At 41.0% G+C, this 23724-nt stretch overlaps 1 protein-coding gene across 1 annotated transcript in view; it reads right to left on the bottom strand.

The window, feature by feature from the left end:
• Positions 1 to 19066, bottom strand: part of NKAIN2 (sodium/potassium transporting ATPase interacting 2) — a 506767-nt gene extending 487701 nt beyond the window's left edge. Inside the window, exon 1 of the mRNA XM_056488624.1 lies at positions 18959 to 19066. Within this exon, the coding sequence (XP_056344599.1) occupies positions 18959 to 19012 (54 nt within the window). The 5' untranslated portion in view covers positions 19013 to 19066. The remainder of the gene's footprint in view (positions 1 to 18958) is intronic.
• Between the last annotated feature and the right edge of the window lie 4658 nt (positions 19067 to 23724).

Below are 23724 nucleotides of genomic sequence, written 5' to 3'. Positions count from 1 at the left end.
TATCACCCTGTCCATATGCACACTTGCTCAGTGTTTCTTCTAGGCACAGAGAACTCCAAGTATACTCATTTATTGTTATTGTTGAAACTGACAATGTTTCACTAAATAAAATCTGACACCATGAGCAGTAACTGAGCAGAAGAAAACAACCTGAAGATATTTCTCCCCATAAAGTTTTTTTAGATAACTACTGATGATGATAGAAACAATCAATTTACAGTGTAAGGGGGAAAAAAATAAAAGAAAAAAATTCAGCTTGATCTTTTTACCATAATCTTGCTTTCCCTAACAAAGCAATTTGGTGTTGTAGAAACAGCAGTCTTTATAAGGGATCTTCCAGAGACTTTAGCTAATATTTTAATAAGACCTTTTGCTTCATAAAGAGGCTTTTGTCCTGGAGCCTGAATCTACTTTTTCAGTAACAGAGATGATTAATGTAGCTAATCTTTGAACCACTTCAGTGAAAAGGAAATTAAGTAAGATCAGTCTTGAAGGGGAAAGCATCAAGGGCTAAGGACTCAGATCCAGTTCCCACTACTTGATGTCATGATTCTGGGTGAATGACTAAGATTATTTTTACCTGTACCACACTAAACAAATTCCCAGTAGAGATCTGCTTTTAACATTTTTATGCATCTTATAACTCTATTACAGAAAATTAGTAGAGTGGTCCAAAGAGCTGAGTCCAGGTACATTTCTATAGGGAACTCTTCCATTTTAGATAGAGGGAGCTCAGGCATCTTCTTTCTCTGTCTTGTTCTTGGTCTAGACCTGGACCTTGGTCTAGACCTTGGTCTAGAGCTGGATAGCTCCCATTGGTCTTTGGCTGCTGGCAAGGGTACTCACTCTGAAAAGGGCTGAGAAATGAAGACTTCAGCCCCCACCTTCTCATGAGGGCAAACAAATGGATGGTTACTTCATGTGTGCACAAACTAACAATTCACTCACTATGTGAAAAATCGGCAGTGCTACAGCTACCACTACTCCTTCTCCAGACACACCCTGACAGAAAGGACCAAGCCTCATCTTGGGGATGACAGAGCAACCTCAGTTCCTGCCTCAAGCACAGGGTGAAGATGTGGATCCTAACCCCATGCAGGCATCTAATGTGTGCAGAGGGTGGTCACAAACCCAGCCAGGAAGGGCAATGAGATGCCTTCCACACCCTCAAAATGACCCAGGAGTTCTTCTGCCTGCTCTGCACACCCTGTTCACAGCAGACAAACCAAGCAAGCAGCCCATGTTAGGACCTAAGGCACATCCATGGAACTTACCTAAACAGCTTCTGCTATACTGACTATTTCTTAGCTTACCAAGTAGCTAAAGCAGGGAAGTATCCAATCTTTAGTACCAGCTAAAATAAGCAAGGACAAGTGCAGGAAAGAGAATACAGAGAAAGGATCTAGCATCAGTATGCTAGATGCATCAATATGATACCAGTAAAGCTTCAAGGGAGTGCAGTACATACTTAATTTTGATCAATTTTTTTTGGAGGTGATTGATAAACTCCAGGAAATAAACACATAGTTAAAGGAGAAATCAAGTTGGGAAAAGGCAACATTAAAAGCTCATATCAGTCAGAATTAACCCCCCACAAAATCAAAATAACATTCATTATTATACATTCAGCAACTACAAAGCATGTACCACTTGACAAAAAGTGAAAGGAAAAATGGAAAAGGACATTTATTTTGTGTTTTTTGTAAACTTGAGTAAAAAAGCAAAAAAGAGCAGGTTTCATAAGTAGACGAAACCTGAAAACTATTACCTTGTCTTAGCCAAATGCTCCCTCACTGTGGGTAGTCTTAAAAATACTATAGTTGTCGAACTGTAATGCATTTGTTCCTCTATCATGTGTCTTGTTAGTGTGGGCTTTAAAAATCAAAATTTATACAGTTTTTGAATAAAAGTGTCTAATTGACCTTATACAGGGTGCTAATTTATGTTGATTGCTTTATTGTAAAATCTGAGTTGAAGCTTAAATTTTAGTAGACTTTCCAAATATATTCAATATAACCCATAGACTTTATCACAACTTTTATTTTCTACTGGGCTAAGTACTTTTAAGGATTTTTTTACAAAATGAAGTTTAAATGTGTGTGCTTGCTGATAGGGAACATAAGCTAGAAGTATGGGGTTTTTTTACTCCCACTGCTCAAATGCCTGAACTGATTTCTCTGTTAGGTGAATAAGCCATGAGGGATTGGAAAGAACAGAAATGCAGGGCATTTCTCCACCAAAAGGAAAATAATTTCTGATGGTCAGTTATACTGGTTACTGGCATAACAAAGCCAACTCTGTGGGCATGCAACAGCTTGTCCATCCCTCTACCAACAAACCTCTCCTTACCCTGGACTGCAGTCCTAATGCCTCTAAAGAATGCCCAGAGATCCCTGGCTAGCAAGATCCAGCAGCAGAAGTCTTCCACCTGTGTTTGCTCCTGGAGATTATACCACCTCTGAAGAGTAGTTCTATATTTCTGTGTTCCTAGAATGGCCCTGAGTCTTGATACCTTCACTCATCGTCCACATTTTTTTTCTTCTGCTCTCCTTCCTTTTTCTCCCAAATTAGCAGTCCAGCACTGATGATAATAGTAGGAAGTGGCTGAATGAAGGAACTTTCCCATTTAATTCAATGGCATAAATATTAAACATTTATCATTTACTCAACCCGTAGGTCTGCTAAAGACAAATTCACCTGTGACACATGCAAGATAAATTCATATCTCTTTCTAATAGACTTCCATTAGTATCAGACTTATCAGCCATTCCCCTAAAGTCTCAAGTACCACCCATGCAGCGTAGGAGATTATGATTCTATTCAATTCAACAGGATTCTATTTTAAAAACTCACAGCACACACATTCAGAGCTGTGACTTCATTCAGGCATATTTTCTTAAGCTTCTGTCTCCTTTGTTGCAACACTGAGCCGAAAATGGATATGTAATCCACTGCTTATATGCATCCTCTATTCAACATATTAAGACTGCCTCTGCCTAAGCTTCATCTACTTTTCCCCAGAAGCCAAATTTCCCAGCTCAAGTGGTAAAGTTATGGGAGTTTTTCTTTGAAAGTCCTCAATTTATGACATATTCATTGCCATCATGCGTGCACTGCAATACACCTGCAGTACCTGACACATCACTGCTTAAAGCATTAATTCAATGGCAACTATGACATCTTCACACATTAATGATAAATACACATTTTTTTCCTATTAGATAAACACATAGACAATCACTTCCTGTATATATATATATACATACACTGAATAAATGTTTCAAACTGACATTCTTCTTTCAACCTTTTCATCTCATCTGAACCAAGAACCCCTGAGAAACTGTTGTCCTTTTTAGTTTCAGACCAGTATAAAGAGGTTGGTCTAGGGGAAAGAAACCCCTCTGCGAACAAATTCCCCAAATTAAAAACTTGTTCCACCAATGATGTATTTTTTTTTCCTTTTCTCTTACTTCTATCTCTTCTCCCCATTTCTTCACTCCTACATCTCATGCTAGCTGTAACTACAGCAGAGAACAGTTCTTATTTTCCTACCTGCACTTCTTGAACTCAATAAGCTTCACTGTCATTTCATTCACTTATTATCAAGGGATTTTCTTTCACTAAAGGTGCATTTCCTCAAGATGTGCAGTATTTGGGGAACAGCTCTGCCTCTTTTCCTCCTGTCATGCTTCAACAGAACAGTTATGCCCTCACATTTTTAACCACTATTACCTATGGGAATAAAGAAGATAGTCCAGTGAAATACAGGTGGGTGTATTTAGCTACACACTGCCTTGTCACCAAAGATCACTGACTGACTGCAACCAAGAAAACTCATGCAGACTCAGTAAGCTATGAAAGAACAGAAAGAGTGATTCCACTCAGAAATATTTCATGTTTATTAGTAGCTACTTAGTAAGCAATCCTTGCTGTTTGTATAGCTTGGCTTATAGCTCACAGCAGCAGCAGAAGGCAAGCGAATATAAAAAATACCAACTAAGAAGTGGCTCCATGTAGCTTTTCTTCCTTCCAAAACATTTCAAGGAAGTAAAACAAGTAGGACTTGAGTAGTGAGAAGATATGAACAGTGACAAAAAGAAGGTATGAAAAAAATCACAGTCACATACTCCATTAGTGCACGTCAGCTCTTGGAAAGTAAACACTCAGACACCATTACGAGGGGATGAACTTTATTAACTCTATTTTACAGCTTTCCTGCTTACAATTACATTCATCTTATTGCATGAAGAAACCTCAAGAAATAATGAAATAGCCCCTTTTTGTTTATTTTTTTTCCTTGATGTATTATGCAGATCCATAAGGAGATGATATAACTTTCAAAAATTTGATTATGGCAGAACATGTACATGTCAAAAAGATGGGGCCTGACTCTTTTCAGTGGTGCCCAGTGACAGGACAAAGGGCAACAGGAACAAACTGAAATATACAAAGTTCCACCTGAACATGAAGAAAAACTTCTTTACTCTGAGGGTGTCAGAGCACTGGAACAGGCAACCCAGAGAGGTTATGAAACCCTGCCTGAATATGATCCTGTGCAAGCTGCTCTAGGTGAGGCTGCTTTAGCAGGATGGTTGGACTATGCAGTTGGAGAGATCATCTCCAGAGATCCCTTCAACCCCAACAATTCTGTGATTCTGTGAAATATAAAGGGATAAAGAGAAAGGGGAAAAAAAAAGAAAAAAAATTATCCATATTTTAACTTAATTTATTTTCAGCACCAAGTATACATCAGATATGCATGGGAGCAGAAAAAGCACAAGTATTCTACGTATTCCAGACACCTAATTTATGACTCAATATCCTATACCAAGTTCATGGAGATACTTGTTTTTTCAGAGCATGATTTAAAGCAAAGAATAGTAACTTCCCCCCTAAAGGCAGCCTAGGCACTGAATACCTAGAGGGAATTCCTCTCAGGTGCTTGCTTGCACAGGACAGTATGGCAGCAAATGAAGCAAATAGCACAGAAAATGACACAGATCTCCAATAAGGCACACTAGAAATACTTTAAGATTATACTAGCTGACTTGTGAAAGACTGTGGTGACCCACCCTTAAAAGGAAGGAAGCACCCTGTATTACTTCTGCAAGCACAGGGAGACTGTAATGTAGACACAAGAAGAAAGGTTTTAGAAAATATCTGTATGACATCTTTCAAGTATGAGTAGTCTCCTCAGAATGACTCCACAGATGCATTGTTCCACCTATCATTTTGAAAATTCTTCCCTTTCCAAGGCAAACTTCCTTATAGTTGCAGTAAGGAACTTCCACTTATTCTGGGGGTATCCAGTAAAACCACTACAGTGTAAAACATTCTTCTTCAAGAAATTAGTAAGCTAAAAATGTCCATGCAAATATATATTTTCTTACACTACATGAACATTAACCAAAAGACGGAATTTTCCAACATGTTTTTTACTCAAAAATAAGGATGGTCTAACATTCCCAAAATATTAATGTGGAGACAAAGTGTGGAAAAAAATCTAGGGTAAAGCTATGTACAAATATTCACAAGATGTCAATCAGAAATATTTATGTAAATTTGTAAACAAATTTTCAGCTCACCATCAGCTCCTGTAGAGACAATTATTGATCAATATTCTGTCAAGTACAACAAAATTCTAGAGATTTATTTTCTTTGTCCCTCACTTTAACCTAAGACCTGCTGAATTTCAATTGAAGTAAATAAATGATCTTTACCTTTTTGACCTTTAGAAAAAAAAAATCACTAAGCACATTTTATCTCTATCAAATTTGATGTTCTAAAGAGATTTTGGTGGCTGTGTTTGTATAGCCACCTTATATAAGTCCTAGGATGGCTATGATGTACAGGTTCCTCATAAAAGTAATTTGATGCTTTATATGGAAACACTCCTGGAAGATAAATCATTCCTTCGCTCAGCAAGCATGTCTCAGCACACTCCTTAACAAATTTCACATCATCAAGATAAATGGGATAAAAGATCTAAGTTACAAAATTCCACTAAAGAAGACCAAAGACAATCCAATGCAAGAGTCTCTGGTGTCTGCACGAGCACAGACTTTCTCCTTCACCTTCCTGTTGTGTTATGTGGATACAAAATGGACGTAATTCACTGTGAAATAATGTCACACAGTAAGAATGCAATTCAGTGGCTATTGTTGCACTGAGGTATGAAGGGTGCCAGCATGGCTTAGTCCCATGGATGCCACCATTCACAGTTTACATGGAGGATATTGAGTATGTACTCACCACAGGACACTACCAACATAGGGAGACATCTATGAGAATAGAAAAAAATCTTGTCCTAAATAGTGCAGGTGGGCTTAGGGTGCAGACATTAGAATCATGTTGTCATGAAATGTCATTGGATACTGCTGGGAACCAGGGAAGCAGCTTGGATTTCTCATGCTGCGCAAGGAAAACATAAAAGAACAGAATTATAACAATGATTATGCACCTGCAAGGTGCATGAGAGATGTGATTGTTCTCGGGAAAGCATGTTTACTAGGGGTGTCCCCTCTCTTGCACCAATGAAATAATTTCTATCTTTGCTACCATGAACTACTCTATATAAGTGTAGTGTTTCTTTAAATAAAGGGCATTTTGCTTCTCCATTGCAGGAAGTTTGTTGCTATATTTTTTTTGCCGCTCCCATAGCCCAAATGCAACAATGAAATCCATAGAGGCAAAAATATGAGGTTGGCATCTCATTATGAGACATAACATAACTCCCAAGCTGCCTCAGAGAGGGCTGTTCTAAAGTACTGGCACCTGTTGGTATTGCCAGCTTTAACTCTTTAATACATCTCATATTACTATGAAAAAAAACAATCTAAGTTTTTAAAGTTTACTGCTGACACACAGCTTCATGCTGTTCCCTTGGGTCTTGTCACTGTCCCCACACGGAAGCCATCAGTGCCTGCTCCTCCTCTTCCCCTCACAAAGAAGCTGTAGGCTGGAATGAGATCTCCTCTCAGTCTCCCTCCCCCAGGCTGAACAGACCAAGTGACCTCAGCTGCTCTCCATAAGGCTTCACCTCAAGGCCCTTCACCATCTTTGCTGCCCTCTGGATGCTCTCGAATTGCTTTATATCCTTCTTATACTGTGGTGCCAAAGATACGATCTTCCAGTGCACAGCAGAGTGGGACAATCTGCTCCCTTGCCTGGCTGTGATGCTGTGCCTGATGCACCCCAGGACAGGGCTGGCCCTCCTGGCTGCCAGGGCACTGCTGGCTCATGTCCAACCTGCCACTAACCAGGACTCCAGGTCCCTTTCTGTGGGGCTGCTCTTCAGTGTCTTGTTCTCCACCCTGTACATATATCCATGCTCCATCCCAGGTTCAGAATCTGGCACTTGCTCTTGTTAAACTTCATATGGTTGGTGAGTGCCCAGCCCTGTAATTTGTCAAGGTCTCTCTGCAGGGCCTCTCTGCTTTCAAGGGAGTCAACAGCTTCACCCCATTTAGTATCATTGTGCTCGTGCTGAACATCAAAGCAGCTGGAACCTTTAGCACAGCCATTTTCCAGAGAGCTCAAAATGAAAGGTAGCAGTGAACTTACTGCAAGTCTAGGTTTTCTAATTCATATAAAAACGTACTAGCAGTTTGTCAAAAGTCAGCTATTTTTAAATGGCATAAGCATAAAAGGAAATGTCAAATATTCACTGCTCAATCCATTCATCACTGTGGCTTTGTATCTTGTCTGAAATTAGTAAGGAAACTGTCTGGAATAGATGCTGCAGTTTCAAGATGAATAATTTTCACCTCCCAAAAAAAGTAAGGGTTTGTGCTCACAAAGAAATCTAATTAGTCACCCCAAGCAGTGCAGAATTTCCAATTTACTCAAATTTGGAAAAGCAAACAGAAAACAAAACTTACATGAACATAAAGGCATGTGTTTATATTCCCTAGGCCAGTTTGGGCTGCCCACCAGGCAGCTCTGAGCCAAGAGAAGCAAGTGCTTACAGATTTACATATGTAGCTCATTAAAACAGCTAAAATGCCAAGAGGTGGTTCTTGAGAATATGTTCTTGGGCTTGCCATGGTCAATAAACCTTGCTGTTCGCTGCAAATGGTTTTCTCCAGCTGAGTTGACATTAGTTCTTAACAGCATTATGATGGCACTGTGCCTCTGCTATGTTCTCCTTTGTTCCAATCCAGTCTGGTTCTCAGCAGAAGTGACAGCAGTCAAAGCATCCTTACAGCATCTGAGTATCTTTGCAAAAATCTGGTCACTCCTGGTTTTTTTAAATCCTGATGGGATTAAAGAGAGACCAAGGAGATACCACAAAATGCTTACAAGCTGGAAGTACCTCCTGCACACCAAGCTATCTGGACTGCTCTTGGGCTGATGGGGTCCTGAATACCTGGCCTTCTAGTGAAGACACTCAGCATGCACTGAAAGACTCAGATATTGTGCATTTGGACAGTGCCTTTCTTACACACCTTGTTAAAAAGGCCAGCTAATAATTGCTGGAATTCAAAACCTCCTTACAGACACTGAACTCTGAACAAGCAACTGAATCGTTGCAGACCTGTCACAATTTCGTTTCTGGCTTTATACCTAAGTTATTTAACTGAAACCACGAGAGTTCCAGCATTCCCCGTTGGTGAAATGAAGAGGAGGGTTACACTCACAATTTCTATTATCATCAGTGGTAGTTGCATAAATGTGCTGGGAAGAGATGACCAGCTGTCTTCTAATAAGGTGCTAGTCATGACAAATGTAATACTGACATGGGACCCACATAATTGGCTTTATAAGCACACTGCAAAGCAAGAATGATTGCAAATGCCAGGAAGCAGGAAAAAAACCCCAGCATTCTTCCATGCTTTTGTAATTTCAATTCGCAGAGAACAGCACATTTCTGCAGCAAATAGAGCTTACTAAACCAGCTGCCTTTTGTTGTTATCCTTATGTCTTATCTGTGATATTATACAACAGATACCACTTTATCAGTGTCCATAAATAACTTTTATTATGCATCTGAAACAGCACAGTTTAGCACGATGCAGAACAGACATTTCTTCCAGTGGCTGAGGCCAGTAACTTTACTTCTGTACCTGCCACTATGACCCCACCACTGGTTTATGGCTTTCCTTTACAGAAAAGAAAGGAAAAAAAAAAATATTGTACTAGACAGTAGGCCCTCTAAATAGACTGAGAGGTTGCCAGGACTAGAAATAGGCATTATTAGGAATATTGCTGAATACTGCATCCAACTCCAGTTTGTTGTGAGTTTCCTTCTAATAGTACCAAATTTACTGCCAGCTCCACACTCAGGAAAGCCTGTCTGATAAAATCCAAGACAGTGAACTCTGTTTTCAGGATACACTGAAGCTCATATCTTATGTTAACACAACCAGTGCCATCATCTGGCTTGTTACCAAGCTGCTGTCACTGCCTGTGACTGCTGCAAGTGTCAAAGAAAAAAAAGCTAACTGGCCTCAAGGGCATGAAATGGGCGTGGACAAAAACTTCAAAGTAAATTAAAAAGAGAAGACAGGGAAAAGGTAAAATGAACTTCATAACTTATGACAAAAATAACATTTAAATTACATATTTTTCAGTCAAGCCTCTTACTGTTTTGCACTCCTTTAGCTGCTAATGTTTTCATTTGTTTCAGCACCTTTGTCACTGGTGGCTCAACAGCACAATGAACAGTATCTTGAGTTTAATGTATTTGTGGCTTTGTGAAGGCAGCAATGACACACAACAGGGTTTTTTCTCCTTTTGTTTCTGTGCTCTGTAATAGAACACCCTGCCACAAAGACTGTGACCAGAGTATAATGAAAAATGCTAAGCCATTGTTGGTCATGGCAAAAATTTGCTAACTTTACATTTTGTTTAATTATTGAAGAATGGCTTTTCAAAGAGACATGCATTGTTCTAAAGAGGCATCGCAGCATCTATCTTCCTCTCCTCACAAAAGCTTTTTGTCTTCAAACAAGAAGAATATACTTATTGAGGGCCAATTACTAGTCTGTCTATGAAGAAGTTTAAAGGAATTTTTAATTAGCAAATTGACCCATACTTTGAGTCACCTGGAGAAGAATGACATAATTTGCTAAGACAGTTTTGCTTTCTTACACAAATATTAGGCAGTACCTTAGATTCAAGACCCTCTATCTCTTAATGCTATCTTGTACACCAATTTAATTCACTACTGCAGCATCACACAGAGTGACATAAATGCTACTCAAGGTGAACAGGGGCAGCCCTCTGACCCTTGTTCTAGGCCTCTAGAATGACTTCCATTCATCCAGAAGAAAGGTTATGTATCACTCAATTATGTTCTGCTTGAATTCCAAGAAAAGAGTTTGACAGTCTATCTAATCTTCTTTAGTACAAAGATATCATCAAAAATAAGCAGGCTTAACTGTATAATGAGGTTAATAAAGGTGCATGCAGAAGAGAGGCCTATACAGTCAATGGAAAGAGGCAGCCACTTCCAGAAGGTGGTTCAGAGCCTATTCATTACATGCTTGAATGAGATAGCATGAGTCTCTCTCCCACTCTCTGCAAATGGTCCCAAATTTTTTGCCTTCTGAAAGGTGATGTAATGTATAAACATGACAGGCATCACCATTTCAACATATCTCTTAGAAATAATAGAATTAACCTCTCATGCTGCTTTCTGTACAAAACCCCGCTAATGAGAATTCCTTCATAAAAAAAGGAGGGTGAGGAGGAAACCAGAACTCAATCTGTTATGGTATGAATATAGAATATGACAGACTTTTTTTATTCCCATTCACACAACTGGTAACTTGCCAGTTACATGTAACTGGTGACTTGCCACTAGAGATACTGCCTAACATTCCAAATACAAAGGAAAAAAAAAAAGGAAGAACACCCCCCGCATACACTGCCACCCCAAACTCTAATATTAGAAAGCTATTTCATCAAACAGCATAAGAAAATATGAAAATAACTTATGTCAAATAAATTGAGTTTTTTACTGCTTTCATCAATCAATATAATAATCAGCATTTCCTATATACTTTACATCATTATGTAGGTAGCAGAGAACCTTGTTTGTAGACAGTTGTCCATAAAGATTCACCTAAATCTAAGCATCACGTGAGAGGTATTTTCAAGGTATCCAGATATATGCAAACATTTAAGCAGGAATCAGCAGATCTCCAAAATGATAAACATTTCTCATAAGTTATGTATGAATTAAAATCAAGTTTTTATTAAAAATGCATAAGTATGATCTGTGGTGAATAGAACCATTAGCTATGCATGTTTACTCTTTAGTGAACACAGAAATCAGTAATTTTTCTTCTAAATGTCATTTCCATCAGAGGGTTATAAAATGATAAAATGCTTAAACGATTCTCAGATGCCATCCAGCTGGTACATGTACAACTGGGGAGAGGACATAAAATAATGAACTGTGAAATGTTTATCTGCTACAGGGGCAAGAAAATGTCATTTCAACTACTGCACCCATTCTACTTTACAAGCTAGGTAGCACTGAATAGTCCCTCACTTCCACTCACTGTGATCAAATAAATGAAGACTAATCTGGATGATAACAAACTATCTGATTCTTTAAAGTTATTACATTTTCAGCACACCCTTTTTGATCGCACATTATTTACAATACTCCCCGTCTTCTTCACTCCTTTTGGAAGCTACAGAAAAATCATCCAAACCCCAAAGTGAGCATAAATTGGTTTTATCCACGTGATTTTAGCACCATAGCACAAAGACTGACATTGTTCTAGTGAAAGCAGGCTCCTTAGTTTCTCTTGACAGTCAATGAAGACACAAATACCTTTCCAAAACAGCATTTCTCAATCTGTAGATCACAATTGTCCGTAAAATCATACACTCCTCACTAAAATGACAAGTGAAAATGCAAGAGGAAAGAAAATATAAATAATAAGTACTGTGAATGACTAACACTATACAATGGGTCTGTGATTTTAATTCTCTCTCCCACTTTCAAAAAGTCTACATGAGGTGAAAGACCACTTAAGATACAACTCGAATGGCCAGTTTAAGCCAAGAAACAGCATTAGACATTCTGACCTATCCCCTGATGGACTCCTTCTTCTGATTGCAGGGAAGCCTAGAGAGATTATTCTGATTTAGTGAGATCATCAATAGTCTTGTCCTCATCCAAATCTGAAAATACTCACTATTGTTATTCTCCATCAAATGTCACTTGAATTCAGAACCTTAAATGAAATCCAATAAAAATTTGCAATTTCTGACATACCTTTTATAAAACACCACTGGAATCAGCTGTCTCTTTTGGCATTTTACATCTGGGATAATCTCTTGAGCTCAGTGGGACAATGAGACCAAAACTGAAGTTTGGAGTGTACTGGGATACACAAACAGTTCACTGATATCAGCCTCCAGAGCAAACACTGTCTGGATCTCACCAGTCCCTAAGCTCAGGGGAGTTTTTAAAAATGTCATGCTAAATGAAACTGGATGTTGACATCTGTGTCATCAAATGCACCATAATATTGAGAAGATCCCATATGGATTTAGATTAATTTCTGGAACAATTCACCAAGTATTTGTTTTCACACCTTATCTGCTGCACTTTGCACTGTGTACATTCTCACAGCCCAGCCTGGGATAATAGTCACTACCAACCTAAAATACTATGTTTCTGTTTTCAACCACAGAATCTGCTCCTTTCTGTTAACTACAAAATGAGATATTTCCCTTCATTGACTACAGACTGACTAGAGAAAAACTTTGGTGTAGTTTTAAAATTCTTACTTAGTGCTTTTTGTAAAGCAACAGAAAAAAAAAAAAAAAAAGAAAATAAAACTACAGAACCACTCATTTTTCAAGGTGCTAGCTCAAGTCTATGTCAATACGAAATTAATTCCTACTGTCACAAATTTTCCCCATGGCTATACAAGAAGAGTAACTTTGCTAGATATTCCAGGTGCCTATAACCAGGTAGTTCATACAACACCTCTCAAACTTTCCTGTCCTACCAAACACTAGAGTATCAGAATGTTGAGTCTTCTAACTCAACTCTAAAAGAGCTTCAAAACGCACTGAATTAAAACTGTTATTCAGCTGGTCTGAAATTTTTTACCCCTGTAACTTAACACAACACACTCCGCTTTTATTCATTCACACTTCTACAAAAAATAATACCATCACATTCACAGCAAATGTTAATCCACTAAAACTAAATTATATAATGGACTGTTGCCTCAGACATTCATTTTTCACATTCATCACCCCTTTTGAGCTCAAGTTATAAGGAAAAAAAAGTTTGGTTATGAATCATGCGTATTTTATCTCAAAAACAGAATAAAAACCAAAGTGCTTATTTTTCTACCAAGGACTCACAAACTTAAAAAAATTGCTACATATTCTCTCATGACAAGAGATGTTAGCGCTCTGAATTCACAATCAAGTTTCTGGTTTATCTATTTCTAGCAACACCTCAGAATCTACTCCTTAGTGTTATACAATAGCTCTCAAACACGCATCTGCTGAAAGTCTGCTATTCACAGACTGTTTCCTTTTCATTGCTAGCAGGATCACAAGATTTTTGGATACAATGAAACTTTCACTTTCCTATCAAAATTTGAAACAAAGCAAGAAGCAGGACTTTAAAGAAAGGACAGACACAAGTTGTTGACAGTCACAATTTCAAAGGCAGCACTTACATTTAAGTACTATCCAAAACACAGAAACCAATTCTTTCTATTCTTTGCAGATTGATAAAATCACAGATCCACAGCTAAGCACAGTAGCATCACTTTCCATTCCATGTAAAAAGCCCACGTTTTTCATTTCCCTTTTGCTAGCAGAAAATGTAGGAACATGTACATGTCATCAGAATTTTCCACTGCAGACACTTCTCTCCTAAAGCTGCTATAGAAAACCACTGGCAGCAGTGCAATGAAACACAATCAAAACACGCATGCAAAAACAAAAAAAAACTCTCCCCCACACCCAGCAATTAAAAGCAAAGTCCCAAAATTTCACTACCTCTTCCCTTTAATAAAATGAAGAAAAAACATAACTACATTCACTAGTTAAGTAGTTTGGTGTGCTGTGACAAAGTACCCTGACACTATGCATGGTGTAAGACCCTATATTAAAAAAGATATGTTCTTTATTGCATAATACTTCCAGATAGCTAATTCTAAAGAATATCCACTGTCATTGCCTTTGCTTTGCTCACAGTGGGAACTGAGCTCTAAAGCAGCAAACTTCACTCACTGAAAATCCTGAGGCAATTCAACCTCCAAACTGTTTAAAACATAAGGTTTTCTCCAAGTAAGAATATTGATGACATTAAACTTTATTAAACCTTGTAGCCAGATTTGTGATATAGACTAGAACCTTCCATGATCACTGTTCCTTAAGTGTTTGAATGAGCATAATATTTGCTATTCTTATTTAAAAAAGGCAAATCTAAACCTTACAGGAGTGATCACTAAGGCAGACTTTTTCTCCGAGTATCACACTCTGTTCTCTTTAATTACATGCGCCAATTTTTAATAATGCAAAGGAGAATTGGAAGAGTACAAGAAACTGCAGTCTTATATCAAGTGTGCAATACAGATCATGGATATCCCTCGTGACACTCTTGTCATAGAAGAAATATGGTAGATGCTTCTTTCCAAACTAGTTTGTATGTAATTAATTTCTTGTGTTCCACCACTTTACCTGCTGCAGTTCAAACACATATCTCCACGTCCAATAGGCAATTAAATATGTTTATGGACACAAATATCTTGGTTAAGTATAGAAATTACCCCAGCTGAAACAGTTTTTGAAACAAAGTATTTTAATTTTCTCTTAATTAGCTTTATTCATTTGTGGAAAAGTACAGAACAAGGACATTCTACACAAACCATTTGCATTTTGACCATTAATTTCATTAGCTCAAAATATTTGGCCTCTTAAAAACCCAACCAAGTCTGCATGTCTTTTTGCTCTGCTTGGGCCAGCATGACAGACTTGGACAGTGGCTTCAGCCAGAACTGTAACAGGATGAGTACAGCAAGAGTCACCACGAGGATGTGTGTCAGTGTGTTCACAGCCCCAGCTATGAAGTGTCAGCAAGAGAAAAGAGAAACTACAAGCATCATACACTAGTGCTTGTGAAAGACACCGGTTTTCAGAGATTCAGGGATATACATTGTAACACACACTTCTTTAGACCATCAGATCAAGCACTTCAGAATCACTAATTGACCCTTTCCATACATATACATATGGCTTGTTTACAAATTTTGCACGGTTTTTGATATTTAGTTGGAATATCTAACTGCAATATAGTTTGCTTAAAAAAAAAAAAAAAAAAAAAAAAAACCAGGCAGAACAAGCAAATTTTAAATAAATATTTATATAAATGAATTCAGTAAATTCAGATGGAAACTGAGAGAAGGGAGTGTAAAAGCTGAATTATCTGTTATCTAATTAGCCTTGGGAGTATGGCAATCTTTGTCTGATGGTGAGAAACAATACAGCAATGATTAATAGGGACTTAAAGTTTCCGTATGAAATGCTGTCCTTCCTCATCACTGCACTTGGTGGGGAGATCTTCTAAGTTGAAAACAAGCTGTGCTTTTTACTGTTTTGTCATGCTCCAAGTTTTCCCAAGCAGCAACAATGCGAAAGAAGAAAGTTTCAAACTGGTTTCTGGCTCTTGAAGGCTTCCAGAAAGCAAAATATTCTTGGCAGTTTCACCTTTGCTGCTCTTGCTATTAAAAAGACTAGCCAATAATATATTAGTGCTACTGATGCAAGCTATTAATAGAAAAGGAAACACCCAAAAAAAAAAAAGAGATTTAAAGGACAAAATGAAATAGCAGAGAAGTATTTTATTGTACAGGATAGTTACCATACAACAAAAAACACCAGTGCCCCTGTACTCAAGGTTCTTTTCAGAAGGGAAATGAGCAAGAGAAACCAAATGTAGTATCTTAAAAAAATATATATATAGAGATAATTAATTTTGTATACAGAAGACAATGCCTTGCTTCTAACATGAACAAAATTAGCTTTTACTTGCTGCTAATTTTTCTCATTGGCTACAAATGCAGAGGAAAATGAGCTGTCAAAGGTTGTTTTCCATAGTACAAATGAGAGTACAAACAGCAAGGTATATGTATGTTAATAAGCAGAGAGCAATGATCAGTATGCCCTTGAGAGCAGAAGCATTCCTTGAGGTTTCGGATAATCTGATGGTATACAGTTGTTGCCTTAACTATGAGCACTTAAAATGCATTTATGAAAATAATTATTCTTGTGCAGGGTCTCTCGAGCTAATACAGCTCTACTCCTGCACCAGTATTTGAAACAACCCACTTTTTTACCCATTTATGACATCTACATCATTTATGTACGTACAGTATGCAAGAGCTTCTCTAATGAACTGCAGTATTCCACAATATTGCTTATTGTGTAGTGCCTACAAAGACCAATCAGATTACCACACCCTTGGTTTGTAGAGATGGAAGAACATACTTACTTTAAAAAAAACCAAAACGACAGAAACCTTTCTTTTCACCAACTTTTTTCCCCAAAACAAAAGTATACTTTCTACTCAAATATGTTTTATACTGAATCCCAGGTACCAGTAACACATAGTCTTCATATTTAAGTTTTACACTTTTTTTTTTTTTTTTAAGTATGGTTATCATTGTGGAAATTCTTCCCACACCCACCTCCTCAGGCCAGACAACTACTAGATCCTTTTTTTTTATTATGGCTGTTAATTCCAGGATGAATCTTGACAGCATTTGCTCCTTTAAGTAGACTCTACCTAAAAAAGTACTGACAACCGATTAATCACCCATGGGCCGACTGAGGAGAGTTAAATCTCCTTGACTTAAAACTCATAATCTATTCCCATCTGATGGGATATGGCACATGAAAGAATATGACATGTGATTTTAATAAAATGCACTTTTTTTCCATTCCATCTCCTTTTTCTTATTTAAGTGATTACTCCTGCTTTTAACCTATCTAAATGTCATGACACAGGCCAAGCGTGATTCAGAAGTTTGCATTGCCATTAGCACATCCTTTTCTTGCTCAATAAATTTTCAAGTTAGCTTTCAGTTTATTATTCTCTTAAAAATTTCCTTAAGCTACTCCAGAAAACAGTATTTATTTTTAAAAAATATGTTTATTTGACCCTTTAGTTTACAATCACTTGTAGGAAGCTTCATGTAGAAAGTAATACCACAGCTCTTCATTACCTTACCTGCTGATCCACCTGCTGATACATTCCTACAGGGCACTTCTGTTGATGTCCTTATGAGTTCTGCATGTATTTTTTGTCACCATGAGTTAGCAAATATGCTTTCCTTCACAAACTTTCAAAAAAATAATGATTCAACGTCTTAGCACATTCTATAGTCATCATGATCTCCTGGTTGTTAAATGTGTTAAAAAAAAAAAAACAACTCTGTAAGAGGCACAATTTAAACCATTTTTGTCCCTTTTGAAGGAAAAAAAAAAAAAAAAAAACAAAAAACTATGCCTCTAAAACTTCAATGTATCTGAGTAACTTCAATCATTAATTTTATGTTTCCCAATTGCAGTAAAAGGCTATATTCCTAGCATTCCAGTCAAGATTCACTCTATTACTACTATTCAAGATTCTTTTTTAGACAATATACATGAATAAATCATGTCTGATAGGATACATCCAGTTACAAAGAATTAAAAAACTTAGGTGGGGAACAGCACATACAAATAAAATGTATTGTTTTGCAGAATACAAAAGGATTAAGGATTGATGACAACTGATAAAAAGATCACAGGCATTTAGAATTTCTGATCTGCTAACACATCTTTCTTTCTTACATACTGTTTTAGTGATTTGGTTCCAGAAATCTATTATTTTTCTTCTTCTGTAGTTCTCTTAGTACCTGCCTGGAGGAAAGAAATTGGCAACAATGCTGGTTGCTATTGACACTGACTTACACTTTCTCAGCAAAACTATTCAGTAAGAGGTAGAGGGATGGAGTAACATGAAATATTTCTTTTCTGCCATAAGGTTAACTGCTTAACAAAGGTGCCTCCAGCACCTGTTCTGCCAGCACATGAACATTCAATATAATGAGAATAAGAAATGGGGCATACTCCATTGATAGGTCTTTATCTGTATGTCATTTCATCCAAATCCACAGGAATTCTTACATCATGTATCTGATTTCACAACAATGAAATAACCCATGTATACATGACAGGAAGGGATATGAGTTTCTTAACTTTAAACCCCTTCTCTTTCAAAGTGCCACAATACAATTACACAGCCTAACCATCTTGCAGATCTATTTTTAGGAAGCTTCTTTGTTATTGTATCTCAGTGCCTACTTTTTAAACTCAGTCTAGTTTCGCTGGTAGCTGAGCTTACAAGTGCTGCCACAAGTCTCTTCCAAAGGTAAATATAAATACATGGCTGAGTTCTGTGGCAACATAATGATACAGTGTTAAAATACACTGGACAGCAAGTCTGAAAGAAGACAAAAAAAAAAAAAAGAAAAATAAACAAACCACATCTGCAGAACGGCTCAAGCGTGACAACTTCACACAGACACACACCTGTATGGCAAACTGTTTGCAAGCTGCGCATCACCCCTGACACGCGTCCGTGCCTTACACAGGGCCAGTCAAAGGAAACCAGGTACCAACTTGGCTCAACGCTTGCAAGAACTGCCCGAGTTTATTAACTCCGCCGTGCGCCCAGCGCAGCCTCCCCAGCAGAACTACCTGTAACACAGCCCCTATTTCCCACCGTGCCGCCTCAGCTCCGATCCCCATCCCGGCCCCCGCGGCCGCTCCTCGCCCAAAGCGCGGGCGCTGCCTTCCCACCCTGCCCCTCCCCGGGCCCCCGCTCCGGGCAGCGGGGGAGCCGCCCCGCCGCCCCCTCCTTCCCTCCCTCCCGCCTTCCTTCCTTCCCCCCTGCTCGCGGGCCGCCCCCGCCGCCACTCACCAGCTGCGCGCCGCACACGGCCACCAGCGTGCACCGGCCGCTGCAATAGCCCATGGCTCCCGGCACCCCGCGCCGCCGTCCCGCGCCGCGCCCACTCAGGCGGCGGGAGAGCACCGCCCGGCCGCCGCCCGGCTCCCGCCTGCCGCCGGCGCTCCCCAGCCCGGGACCCGCATGGGGGCGCGCCCGCCGCCCGCCCGCCCTCAGCCGCGGCCGCAGCGCCCGCCGCCTCGGCGCTGGCGGGCAGCGGGGCCGGCCGCCCCCGCGGAGGGCGGCAGCGCCGGGGGGAGGGCGGCGGCAGGTGCCTGCAGGAGCAGCCGCGCTCTGCCGCGCAGCCCCAGAGGCATCTGGGCTTCAAAGTTTGCCCCCTCAACTCCGCTCGCAAACCATCCGGGCTCGCAGCCGTCTGCGGCGGGGGGAGGCGGGGGGAGGAGGGGAGAAGGGAGGGAGGGACGGACGGACGGGGAGGCGAGGCGGGCGGCGGCGCTAAGCTGGGTTCACGCTCGCAGAAGCGAGCCCGCGGCATAGCTGCTCCCCCGCCCGCCTTCCTCCTCCTCCTCCTCCTCCCGGCAGGGCTCAGGCAGCCCCAGCCGTGGGAACCCCGCTCCCGGGGGCTCCCCGCGGGAGGGCGCGGAGAGGCGGCGCAGTGGCGGGGGCGCCTCGGCTGTGCGGGCGCGGCGAGCGCGGCTGCACCTTCCTGGGCGCTTTGTGTCGGCGGGACAGCTCTCCGCGCCCACCCCGCGCGGGGCGCACCGCAGCGCACCCCGCTGCCCGAGGGGCTGTGGTGAGCGGCACGGGGCCCGGCCCGGCCCGCGGTCACGGCAGGGCAGGCCGGGGAGCGCGGCCCGGCCGCGGGCGCGGAGCGGAGCCGGCGCGGCCGCAGCCCCGCGGTGCCGCGCGCTGCTGCCGCCTGGCGGGCCGCGGGCGGCGCTGCAGGGGAAGCCGCCCCAGCCGCGCTGCGCTCCCGCCGCCGCCGCCGGCACCGGGGAGAGCTCCCGGGACTGCCGGGGACACGCCGCTCCCGCCTGCCCGCCGCACCGGGGAGAGCTCCCGAACTGCCGGGGAAACGCCGCTCCCGCCACTGCCGCACCGGGGAGAGCTCCCGGGACTGCCGGGGAAACGCCGCTCCCGCCTGCCCGCCGCACCGGGGAGAGCTCCCGAACTGCCGGGGACACGCCGCTCCCGCCTGCCCGCCGCACCGGGGAGAGCTCCCGAACTGCCGGGGACACGCCGCTCCCGCCTGCCCGCCGCACCGGTGGCACTCCCACCCTGAGCAGGGGGCACCGGCGGAGGCAAAGCAGAAGAGGCTGACCTGGAAAACTGGGAGAGATCCGAGGCAGAGGCTAGGAGCTGGAGGGTGAGGGCAGGGAAAGAAGGGTAAGATTGGTCTTGTAGAAAAAAAATATTAATTGGTGTCAGGGAACTGGTTCTGCCCAACATTATGGTGAGGAACATTTGCACTTAGTGACTTGATCCGGCCTTCCTCTGCAGTTAAAAGCATTCAGAATACATCATGTTGGTGGGAAATTATGTGTCAAGATCTGATCTGTCCGTCAGCCTCCAGAGGTTGTTAATTGCTGTGTCATCAGCAACGAGCTTGACATTGCATTTGGACCAGGTCACTCTTACTGAGCTGCCCATTAACAGAAGTAGTTTTATCGGTGACATCAACAATTATGAACTGGAGGAACGTCACTGGATTTCCTGACAACGTATTTGTTTGCAGCACAAATATCCTGTAAAACTGGAAGCTCTCTGGAAGCTTAGAACCTCATTTAGTTTGCTCTCACTTTATAAGCAATTTTGTCAAAATAGTTGGGAAACTGTCAAATGATCAGTTACAACTCCTAAAATTCTTATAATGTAGTGAACACTCCACAGGGAAGCAAAACACACACAAAAGTGACGGTGTTTGTCCTCTGTTCCATGGGTACGTTCTGATTGTCAGCCTCTGTGCTGTAGGACACAGTATGGACCAGTCAAATCACTGGGCACGAGGAATACCAAACACAGTGAAAACATTCACTTCAGGATCTAAGCAGGCAGCTACTAGGGGTAGCCATAGCTGAGAACAAATAAAGCTGTGGAACAGCTGAGGCTCAGAAAGCAGAGATGTCCAGCAAGTGGCAGAGAATAGCTCAGGTACCTCAACTCAAACAGTCTTTTTTAACTTCTTCAGCGTATCATGTTTACACTTACAGGATCACAGAATGGGTAGCGTTTGAAGAGACTACATCTGGTCCAACCTCCCTGGTCAGGCAGGGTCATCCTATAGCACATTGCAGTGGCAAGAACAGTGCATATCGTTATCCGAGTCTGGGAGCTGGGAAGCTAACAGAAAGGGCAGCTTGTGCTTGTTTGGACTCTTGTGAAGAAGCAAACAGTTCTCTCTCTGTCCCCATAGCTGATCTGGTTGTTCAGATTACATGGGAGGTTCCTAAGTAAAAGAGTCCAAAATGACAGTCTTCATGGACTCCAACAGCTTCCCAAAGCTCCCTGATCCTTTTTCTTCTCAACACCTTCTCCTATGGCTTTGCATTGTAGTGAGAATCTCAACTTGTTTGCCTTCTCCTAAGTACCTTTAATGTAAATATGTCTATTTCTCTGCTGTTGTCCACTTCCCCTCGTCTGTGGCTTATCTGTCCTCACAAACTTCCTTTCTCCATGTTACTTTTATCTGTTTAATCTCTTTTATCGAAGTGAGCCACAGGATTGAGCTCTCATTGGGTCAAATGCTCAGGTCAGGGCCTTTTTGAGTCCAGTCTAAGCCTCTTCTTGGGGCCCTGCAGCTTCAGCAAAATCAGCTGTGTACACAGCAATACTGTTTTTTCTGGTTCCTGGTTAGGCTTAACAAAAGGCCTGCTATGTGTGCTCAGTGAGTAATTTCCAAATGTTCATAACTTTGTCAAAACAAAACCAATTTTCTTCGAAGGCTGTGCAGTGCTCTTCACTGAAGGTTATTCCGTGCAAAACATTAACTTGTAGGTTACAGTGGTTTCAACAGTTGATTTGTAATCATAAAGAGGCAAAAAAAGAAAAAAAAAAGAAGAGCCGATAAAAATAGGTTTCCCTCTTTCCCTCCAGTCTTCTCAATCAAGTATAATTTTATTCCCATTTCTGTAACTCATTTCTGGTAGGAGATCAGTTCCAAAATCTTTGCCTGTCACTAATGACTGGAAACAGGAGCTACAGATTCATTTTACACTTCCAGTTATAGGAGTTCATTGCTAGTGCCTGTACACCCAGGATGTCTGCTCTTTGGAGACGAGAGGGGAACACAAGTTTTGGTGGCATAATGGTCAAAGCCTGTGTCCCCTAGAGTGCCTTCCCTGTGATTTGACAGGACATACTACCTGGTTTTCAGCCTAACCCTAGTCTGCTTCTTCCCTGAGCCTGGAGGAGCACCTGGGGGAAAAGGCAGCCCAAGGAGGGCTGCAGGTGCCAGTGCTGCATCAAGCCAGCAGCCACAGGAGAGAACAAGGACCTGCAAGAACAAGCCACAGGCCAAACAGACCGGCAGGAAGGGCCACTGGCGCTTATGGACCGTACCTTCTGTATCCCTTTCCTTTAAAAACACTTCTATGTGAAATCCATTAAGGCAGCACGGTGTGGGTTCAGCAGCGCGTCATCCCAAGCGTCCCAGCCATGTAGGAGCTTGCTGCTGCCAGCACCACCTCCCCAGGCTGTCCCAGGTGCCAGTAAATCAGCATGGGCTCCTACTTACTGCATCCATTCTAGTATCAAACCAGGCTGAAAATGCTTTGTAATTGATAATCTTGTCATCAATAGCAAAGGGAAAATACTGTTTCAATTTAACCAACACCTTCTTAACAGAGCAGACCTTGCTGTGTGACGTTCATGTTGATTTTTCTGGGGAAAGAATCAATTAAGGGGAAAAATAAGTGATTAAAACATAATACAAAATTATTGCAGGCTTAAGCACACTGCAATAAAAATTCTATTCAAACCTCTAAGACAGTGTTAAACAATTTTTTTTGAACATTATCTCTACCATGAAGATTGAGTGTCAGGTACTTTTTTTTACCTCCTGCAGGATTTCAAGACTTGATTGCCCAAATGACAGTTTACTTATTTTACTGTCACATACTTTTGTGAAATGCCATAACAAGTTGATTACAGGTTTCACATTTTGCATAGTGACAAAATCATCTGTCATATAATAGTCTGATGCCTGAAAAACCATTTAAATAAGAAGCAGTTGCTACTGAAAATAATGATATTTGAAACATTAAGTGGGCTTAAATGTGTACATTTTCTAAGTAAGTCTTTGTTTTAACTGAACAAGAAGAGCAGTGTTATCCCTTTCAGGCATGAATTTAAGACTTGTAAAAGTCACCAGACAACAACTAGCCAGAGGGTGAGATAAATTAGGAGGGGCATCCTTTCATGAATGAAATGAAAAATAGAAGTGAAAAGCATACTGATACATCATAGCTTGTACAAAGATGAAAAAGTCTTTGGCATCTATTTCCAAAACCTGTTATTCCTACCAACCTGTGCTGGAGATCTGAAGCCATGTCATGCACTCTGGCTTCTGGAACAGTCTCCCTTTTCCCTTATGGAGTGAAATATTGGGTCACTGGAATTGGTGCAAAGAAAAGAATAAGGTTTTACTTTATGATTCAACAATAGAATCCATACCTTAGATGAGATGTAAGTAATAACAGTAACATGGATAATCCATTCATTTAATCTATTCAGTTTCTTGACTGTTTCTAAGTGACTAGATTTTGGAAATAATGTGATGT

Source organism: Oenanthe melanoleuca, chromosome 3 (assembly GCF_029582105.1).
Source record: "Oenanthe melanoleuca isolate GR-GAL-2019-014 chromosome 3, OMel1.0, whole genome shotgun sequence".
Classification (NCBI taxonomy): Eukaryota; Metazoa; Chordata; class Aves; order Passeriformes; family Muscicapidae; genus Oenanthe; species Oenanthe melanoleuca.
This window is presented reverse-complemented; position numbering and strand designations above follow the sequence as displayed.